Source organism: Pinus tabuliformis, chromosome X (assembly GCF_031772625.1).
Source record: "Pinus tabuliformis cultivar Carrire ecotype Pingquan chromosome X, CPIR1, whole genome shotgun sequence".
Taxonomy (NCBI): Eukaryota; Viridiplantae; Streptophyta; class Pinopsida; order Pinales; family Pinaceae; genus Pinus; species Pinus tabuliformis.
In genome coordinates this window covers 750,161,786-750,171,747 of record NC_142308.1, presented here as the reverse complement: position 1 = coordinate 750,171,747, position 9,962 = coordinate 750,161,786, and the positions used below count along the sequence as shown (strand labels likewise).

General features: G+C 40.9%; 1 protein-coding gene across 1 annotated transcript in view; it reads left to right on the top strand.

Annotated features, from left to right (window-relative positions):
• The first annotated feature begins 3,585 nt into the window (after window positions 1–3,585).
• Window positions 3,586–9,962, top strand: part of LOC149142061 (uncharacterized) — a 154,437-nt gene continuing 148,060 nt past the window's right edge. Inside the window, exon 1 of the mRNA XM_089451390.1 lies at window positions 3,586–3,709. Within this exon, the coding sequence (XP_089307516.1) occupies window positions 3,586–3,709 (124 nt within the window). The remainder of the gene's footprint in view (window positions 3,710–9,962) is intronic.

Sequence of the window (9,962 nt, the reverse complement as noted above, 5' to 3'; positions counted from 1 at the left end):
AATATTGCCCATTGAGCTGAAGAATAATAAGCTATGAATCAAGGTTAACAACCATTTCCCGAATGTCAAGAGAAATGGCTTCTGACAAGAGTTCGATAACTGCGCTATACTTAGCAATGTTATTATTTGTTTGACCCAAAAAAATAACTTGAATATCAATCAACTCACCATTAGGTGTGTAGATAGCCCATGCCGCAGAAGATAGATTCTGGGTACTATGGCAGCCACCATCAGTGAAACTGATGTAAGGAGTAATAGACATATGCAAAGTAGGTGAAGACATAATAAGCAGGAAAGCTACTTGAAAACACACCAAACCAAACTTGCACAAAAATGAATAACACACTTTTGTACAAAAGTAGCCATGCGAGATGACTTAGGCATAGTACTTCTTGAGGGAGTCCATTTCCTGACTCAGGTAATCAATCAACAGAGATGAAAATCGGAGTTTTATCATTGACATGATGAGTAAGCATCGACTCGGCCAAATAATAGAGTAGAACTCATAAAAGGTTGTGCCCCCATGCCCCCCGAGCGAGTGAGGGTTACGAGTCATAGGATGAAAACCCCATTTTGATAATGGGTCAACAGTAGAAACTTGATGAAATGAGGCAAACCCAAACTCATGATGAGAAAAAGGTGTCCCCGGGTGAAAGATTTTGACAACATCAAGGTAAAGTGAGATGTCAATAGGTAGTGTTGGGGTAATACCGATAGCCCCTTCTGACCAAAATTCGCAAGTCATGATAGGAGTTTGAAGTGGTTGGGTCGGGAAACGAGAAGAGAACTTCTCAAGAAAGGTAGACAGGACCGTCGTGCCAGGCAATAACGAGGAACAATGATGAGTATGATTCCATGGTACTTCCTCTAGAGACATTATTTTGATGATACTCTCATCAGAGGTAAAAGTCTTGATTAAGGGATCAGGGGAATCTGAAGAACCAAGCCATGAGGATTGAGAATACGTGTCAAGAGACGCACTTGAAATAGTATGATCAGTAGGTACTGAAGATGAAGATGAAATAATTTCCACATAATTGATCTCGGAAGGGCTCAACGACATGACATCACCCCATGTATCAATAAGATTAGGAGAGGGAATGACCCAAGGATCAGACTTAATCGAGATCATGATGACTAAGGCAACATGTGGAGGTGGGAGAGGAAAAATACCCATCAAGGCAGGATCTTTAAAAATTCCAGCCCCCACACTCTCATAAGGAGCGCCGACATGCTTCACGTATGGCAAATTCCCATCCAAGGAAGAAGAAGCGAAGAAATAAAATTGGTGGACCGTGACAATTTTCCCTTGATGTGGAAAATAGAGCACGTGGAATAGAGAAGAGGCCACAACATGCATACATGGGTCCAACTCCGTCTGAGTTTAAGATTATAATTAAGATTTGCATCCACAATTCTACTTCAACATGTACTGTCTTCCCTTCCAAGGTAATGGCAAGATTCAAAAGGACACTGAATGGTCTAGAATCACGCCCATCGAAGGCTTCCAAAGTGTTAGGTGATTGGTTCAAGGTAGGAGAACCAATTTCCTTCCAACAAGAGACAAACATGATGCAGGTGGAAGCACCTTCATCAGTGATGGTCCTTGAATTGTCTTCTCATTAATGATCACCGGGATGAGAAAGGAAATCTGATGAGGTAAGTGTGGAACGTGGTTTTCTAGATCAAAACAAATGAGATTGGATTCAGATGGATCAACACCTCCAATAGCCGATAGTAACTCTTTCCACTGAGAAGGATAGATTTGAAGTACCTCGAGAGAAGACATAGCTAAGGGTGCTTGAGCCAAATCCTCAACAATGTTATAATGCTGAGCGGCTCGAGCATTCGAATTATACGAGGACTTTCTCAGAACACCCCAAGAGGGTGTTTGAATAGTGGAATCAAGATTAGGTCGCTCTATATGGAGAGGACCAGAGGAAGATGGGATAAAGGAGGAAGGGGTGACTTCTTTCTCTTTCCCTGCTATCAGGGTAGGTGTTTGATAATATTTCGATCTGGTAGCCACATTTACAGGTGTATTCATCATAAACACTTGGGAGCCTAAGGAAGCGGAAGACTGAGGCTAGTCTACCATTTGGGTCTGTTGCGACGGAAATGGCTCTTTCAAGATAGCTGGGGTCCCTTTAAGAAAAAAACTAACTTTAGACCGTTGAGGACAATCTTTAGTATAGTGATCCTCCTCATAGATGAGGCATGGATACTTGGGCTTCCTTTGAGAAGCATCACCAAGAGATGACTTAGGAGGGCCCTATTTTGGGGCATCGACTTTGGACTTGTCTTTTCCTTTATTTTTACCTTTAGAGGATTTTTCCACTGCGGTAGACTAGACAGCATGAACCTCAGAGGTTTTACTAGGACTTGGTGAATTTTGGGAGGGATCATTGGAACCAGTGTTTGAGACCGCCTTCTGCTTGGAAGAATATTTTGCGGGGGTCTAAGACTCGGAACCAATTACTCCATCAATAGGTGGGGTATCCAGAGACTTTGATGCTGTCAGATTAGATGATGGTCTTGGAGCATTGGGTAACATATCATATAACATGCTAGATTGCGAGTAGACGAGGTCTAAATATTGGGCACGAGCAATGGCTTGCTCCTTAGTGACACAGCCACCCATAGCTATGTCCTCAGAAATTTTGCTGACGAATGACTTGGTAAACCACTCAGTCAACAACTGATCAACAATTCCAAACTTGATCAGGCGATGTCGACTCCTCCATTCATGGATGTGATCATAGATATGGGTCGTAGTGTCTTTCTTAAGGGACGTAAGCAGATGGGTGCCAGTTTCATAGCGAACTGGCGGCAGAAAATGTGTGAGGAAAGCCATAGCAAGAGTTTTAAATTCATTGTAGGTGCCTCGAGGTAATTCGATGTACCACTTGGCTACAACACCTATGAGGGTTCATTGAAAAAGTCGAAGATGAATAGAATCATCAACGTACGAATTAGAGGAGCACCAGAGGTGATATGTCATCATGTGGGCTTGTGGATCCTCCTTCACTTTTCCCTCAAAATTTAGACAATCGCTCAGAATCTTGGACGAGACTGGAGGCCAGTATGGCGAATGAAGAATGGGATCATTGGTGAATCTAGAAACATTTGGCAGCTCTAATGTGGCCAAGAAAGGAAATTGTGTATTAAAAGGAATTTGGGTTCTCTAAGCAGGCCCGAACTGCAGAACACATCCTTGTTGGTAAGGATTTTGTCCCCATAATGAAGGATTTTGTCCATATGGCATTTGATTTTTCCCTCATTGTAGGTTACCCTGCCCATAGGGAGGATTCTGACCTGGGTAGCCTTGATCTTATCCAGCCATAGGCTATTGATAAGCAACATACAGGTTAAAATGCTATTGAGCCTGTTGGCTTTGGACATACGAATTTTGTACCTGCTGCCCCTAGACATAAGGGTTTTGAACCTATTGCCCTTCGACATAAGGATTTTACACTTGTTTCCTTTGGACATAAGGATTCTAAACCTATTTCCCCTGGACATAAGGATTTTCAGCCTGCTGCTGCAGGACTTGACCTTGGCCTTGCAAAGGTTGACCCTATTGATATGAGTACAAGGGCTGTTGCTACATGGGCTGAACTTGTTGTTGCAAAGACTGGCCTTGTTGTTGTAAACGTTATCCCTGCAGCTGCAGAGGTTGACCTTGCGAAGGCAAAGGTTGGGAAACTACGTTAACAAACTGCATCTGTGGCTACAAAGTTTGTTGCGATTATTGCAAGGGTTTCCCCTACGGTTGTTGCAATTGCCCTTGCTGCTACACTATCTTCCCTTACCGATGCAAGGATGGCCCTTGTTACTGTGAAGGTTTCCCTTGCTGCAAAAAGGGTTTCCCATGTTGTGGCAAAGGTACTTGGATAGTTCCTAGAGCAATACCTTTAAATTTCCCGAATTGGATCTAGCCATATCCACCAGGCACGGTGGGTGGGCCAAGCTGAACATAAGGTCCAAATTGAGGAATGTAAGGCAAATTTACCATTTCTTGTGAACCATATGGAACATAAGGAGGCTGGAATGGACCCTGAGCCACATATGGCTACTGGTACTGGATGTTACTTGACCCGAACAGACCAGCAGGGTTCAGTTGCTTGTATTGGACATTACTCGATCCAAAAGGACCAACAGGGTTCAGAATAGCACTAGAAGAGGGTTGGTTCATCCCAACCATATAATTTTGTGAGCCACTCACATTGTTTGTGCCAAATATCATGGAAATACTTGGGTTTTCCCCCTACGCAGTGGAACATCTTGTCCACTTACTGGAGGAGTTAAAGAACTTACAAACACTTGATGTGAAACCATCGATTGAACTAGAAGAAAAACTTAAAATGCCAAAACGAGCGAATTTGGAATGGTCGGTTGCACCGGTACTGAAGTGACTGCAATATTCACATTTGGATGAGACATGGAGTTCTGAACAAATAGACCTGAGGTATGCATAGCACCAGACATCTTGATAGGGTTGTGATACAACGATGAAGCACTAAGAGTGCCAAACACCAACTGAGCTAGAGAGGTATAACCATGCAGCAATGAATGCCCACTATGCTTAAGATAAATACTAGTCGGAATACTTCCCATGTAAGGGAAACCTTCAAGAGGGAATTGATATCCTTGTTCATAAAAAACGTGAGGAGTGTGTGTAGTTGAAACCTCTGAGTGACCTAGAGAGGAGACTGGAATATCACCTTCTAATTCCATGGGTGGAAACAAACGATGACAGACAACCGAAGATGTTCGAGGGGATAATTCCAAAGGAATACCCAATTGATTGTACAGACTGTATGGATATTACAGTGATATCACAACATGATCGAACAAAGGATTCAGAGGGAAAACAACTAGTCCTTGCTAACCTCTAGGGTTCGGCAGACTCTTAGGATTCTGGATGGGATTATCTGAAGATTGCAAGCCAGATTTGTAAGCTGACCCAGTATCTGACGGGGGAGGATGAGATGACAAAGGTTGAATAATCAAAACAATTCCAAGTTCAACACCTTGATCCTCTAGTGACTATGGGAGTTCGAGAAGAGGCTCCTTAGATGATCTTTCAGATGGAGGAGTGGAAGAGGAACTAGATGAACCTGATGGTTCTACCACGATGAATTTGTCTCAAACAATAATAGGAAAAGAGATTAATTTCAGGGCTTCTTGAAAATGTATTAAAGGTATACTCACGATGTGGTCTAGAGTAAGACTATCAGGAGTGTGATGTGATTATGGGCAAAAAAAATTTAAGATGATGAAACAAACTAGTGCCTTTTCATGTTTTAAGAGTCAAGAAAAAGGGAAAGATGACTCTATCACTTTCGGTTTAAATGAGCTCGAAAGGAAAAGTGCTCTATGATCTTTTAAATTTAGAGAGTCAAAAATACCAAAACGACTACTCAAGTTAATCTAGGAAAAAGGATTACCAGGTAACTATGAACTGCAGAATACCTCTCACTAAACTGAGAAGTACAGACAGACAATCTCCCCAAATGTTGTGTTCGGTGTATCACGTTTATAATGCGGCAGAGTCGACTTCCTATGGATAAAGGATTTCAAACCTAGTGGGGTCTCCCTTTATATACGCGATGGTACGGGGAGCACAAATCCATGCTAGCGTTGTCTAGTGCCGAAGCGAATGGTAGATGCTAGGTTTTAAGACGTCCGAACACATCTCTAGCCTAGACCTCTAAAATGTGAGTGTTATGTTTCAAATGCGCCTTAGGTTAATTAAATACATTTTAGATTTTATCTTGACATTATGTCTCAGTTTTTAGGCCCTATCGATGCGACTTGAAAATCTCCTATATGCAGCTAAATAAGACAAAACCCTTTCAATTCAATGAATGTTTACACTAATGAGAGTAGAGAAAACAAACAATGCAAAAAACAAGCAACTGAAAGCAAGATGACTCTTCACTACTTTTTTTCTAAACAAAATAATGAAAAAAATCTTTCCACTTCCTATCTTCCTATCAAATGCACTTCAAACTAGTCCTTTCAATGGTAAAAGAAGTTCATTTCCTTTCGAATGAAAAATGATGATGTAATTCTAGCTTTCAATGATGCTACTTAATGCAACATATTGATTCAAAAAACTATAATGATGTATTTTTCAATGGAATTATAAAAATGGATCTCTCATATAAACACTTCAATGAAAAAATTTCAAACAATGAACATCAAACATATGCAAAGAACAAAAAAGAGAATTCTTTTCCAAATCAATCATGCAAAGACTCAATATAAACAATACGAATAATTGTAATCTATGCTCGTAAAGAGACATTCAACCAAGAAAAGAGAAAATGAAACTTTTCAAACTTTTTCAATTGAAACCAAAGCAATAAAAATAACTAGAACACAAAATGCATGGAAAAGTTAACCAACCACTTGACTTGCTGAGCATGGTAATAGTTGAATGGACAATGACCTAAATGCCCTAGGGTCACAAACCATCCAAAGCCCCAAAAGATCAAGTAAGGAAATATCAAACCAAACAAGCAAACCAAACAAGCTAATGAAGCTTTCTAGCCAGGGAGAACAAAGACAAATAGGCTAATAGGTAGAAATTATGAGGGCAAGACACACTAGTTATGATTCAAGAGAAACCCTGATCTTCACTTATAGTAAATGACATGATTGCATAACTGATAACAAGTGCCACAAAGGGGTACGACGCGACTATTTTATATCAATTCACGTTGATCGACGTTGTTATCACTCTGATAATTCTTTTGAATTAAAAAGAAAGAAAAACCAAAGGTAACCACAAACCGCTTTTGGAGATCAGGACCTAGCCTTCTTGATGCTTAGAAAGGGCTCTCTCTTTAAAAGTTAATTTTGTTTTAGTTAAGATGCTTTTAGGCTAGTTATGATTGTTTAAGGGGTTTTTTATTTGTATTTGAGATTGGGTGGTGGGATCATCTAGACAGATGGATAGAATGATGTCTCTTAGACCATTGGGCTATGGATTCAAACAATAAGGAAGCAAAACTGGATTAACTCACTAAAGGGAATGTTCCAAGGGCTAGATAACAAAGTGTTTTTTCAAATCTTTGAGATAGGGGTTAAAGGGTTTCACTCGGGGTGAGAGAACAATTAAGGGTTCTCAAACCTGGATAATGCATGAGGAATGAAGGGGTAATCAAGATCAAAGGGAAATTAAGAATCCTTTAACCTATATATTTAAGAAATCAATATAAACTAAAAAGAAATTAAGAATTCGTTAATTTAGATATCAGAAGAAAACATTTAAATTCTATTGGAAATACTGAGAGGGGGGTGAATCAGTATTTATTATTTTTTGTTCTAGTGATTTCCAAAAGCATATATAGATATGTATATGTATACACAGAACACAGAAATCAACAATTGGAATAAATGCTTTTATTAAAAACTCAAGACAGTGCAATGAAATAAATACAAGTATAAATCTGGTTGTGAATAGTTTTCAAGCTCCAACTTGGACTTCAGTGAGGCTCCAACCTCCAGAGCACCAACTCTGTTTTGCAGTGGTTCTTCACTTAGAAGCACCTACCCCCAATGACTTCAGTCCTATTCAATTCTGAGGCTCCAACCTCTTGGGCTCCAACCCAACTTTGGTATACACTGGTATGCTGTTGCACTCTATTCAACTTCTGCTGCTTCTGCTGCCACTTTTGCCTCTACTACTTCCACTATCTCATACTCAGGTTATTCAACACAACAACAGCATCATTGTTCTATGTTTTTTTTGTTTTTATACATTCTCATGCCTTTTTCCATTCGTTTCTGCTAGCTCGCTCTCTCTTTGGCTTCCTCCTCGCTCGCTTGAGCTTCGGCTTCCTCAACACTCGCTCGACCTTCTGGTTTCCCTTCTCCATTCTTTTTAGCTTCCTCTGCGCTCGAATTAACCAATGCTTCATGGGACACGTTCAAGAGGAAGAGGGGTCGAATTACAATAGAAATGATGCTTATTGAAAAAATATCAGAGAGGTCCCTCTTTTCTTTTTTCAAGTTCACGAGTCGTGAACTGTTATTTGTTTGTAATATAGATGCCCAAGATCAATTCCGGAAATGAGGCGTTTCAACATATATCTATATATATATATATATATATATATATATATATATATATATATATATATATATATATATATATATACATATACATATATGACTTCTTTTATTCACAGATTTATTACTTCACGGAAACCATATGAACGAGGCTATAGCCATATAGAGGTCCTGCTAGCCTCTTGTTGCAACAGGTGTTCATTTTTCATGATTGACATTTTCACAGGCCAAATATGTCATACTTTGCAAGCTACAGTGTTCCATATTTCCAGAAGAGACCAAAGAAGAAAGCCATGAACTGCGCTAGTCCAAATGCCACTGTTGTATTCCAATTTTGATGAGTTGTTCCAGTTTTGAAGAGTTTTTTAAAGGGAGGTCCAAATAGTTTAATCTTGGTCTCCCCAGGTTTCAATTTCCTGTTTTAGAATATAGAGAATGCATCTGTCCAAACAGTTTAATCTTGGCAGATTTGTAGATAGGTAGAGAATCAAAGGGACCCAACTGCTTAATCTGGGCCCTGGCAGAAATAAGTGTAGATTTAGATAGGAAACATTCAAAAGAAAAATTGTAAAGCTGGGTCTGCAAGTCTAAGTGCACCCGAATCAAAAGAAGAAAAAATGTTAGGTGAGTAGGCCGGGTAAGTAGCTGTGTGGTTGCAGAATGATGATGTATGATCAATTTTGTGTTACAAAGTGTTTTATCTTTTCAGATCACAGTTATCAGGCAGTTTTCATCTGGAGGAGCTCAAGCTGGACATCACTAACTCCCCCTTCTTCTAATTCCCCAAGTCAATTACTAATTTCCCAAAGAGGTCAAGATCTGCTTGATTCCTCTTAGTTTCATCATTCTCCATGTCATTTGTCCTGGTGAAGATCTGCTTCACTCAAGGATTCTTTATTTCTCATTTATGAGTCACTTTTCCCTCGAGGATTAGCCTAAGGTCCCCTACCTTAGTGCCTGCTTATCATCTCCATATTAACTACTAACTCTAGTATATAACTCCCTATCAGTTTTCCCCTTCCCCTACTAAAAATATGTATATAAAACTCCCCTATATAAATATCCCCTCCCTGGCAATATAGCTATATCTCTTCTAAGTCAGGGAAAGAACAGTTTATCTAGAGTTGTTTTTAACCCATCCGAGTCATAGCAGGAGTTAGATGACACCTGGTCATGCTAACAACCTCTCCCCTAGCCCTAAAACCCTCTAAAAACCCGCTTTGGCGCCCTTATACCAAAGTTTCATTCACAAAAACATATCCCGCCCACTTATTAACCCCCAAACCCACAAAACCTAAGTTTTAAACCCCGCCGCGCTTTATTTAAATGGGAATATTCCCCGGATCCCTGCCCTTATACCTCCGTCATTTCACATTCGCCGCCAACCGTTAGATCGCCCGCCCCATAGATCTACGGTGGGCAGGTCCCTAACGCACGCCAACTGCCCGAGACTTAGCGTCCGGGAGTTCGACGATTTCGCTGTCGTACTCCTGCCACGCATCAATCTCTCGGGTGTGGTGGAGACCCCTCCCCCGAAACCACCTCTGTCCAAAGGCGGTGCACCCCAAAATCGGAAACCGCCTCCTGCCCATTGACATCACCCGCTGGCATCACCCTCCTGCCCAGTCACCATGACAATTCATCTGCCTGCGTGGCCTCCTGCCACTATACCGCCGAGTCACCCTGCCACATGTCCTACCACCGTGTCCCCTGTCGTACTGCCACGTCACCTCCATACGTGATGACATCATCATGCTGACGTCATCACTGACATCACCCGCCGTACGAGGTCCGTCATGCTGACATCATCATCAGTTTTTGGCGCGAAGGGCGAAAATCGCACTCTGGAGCCCCGGAATCAGTTTCTGAGGCAGTTTTTG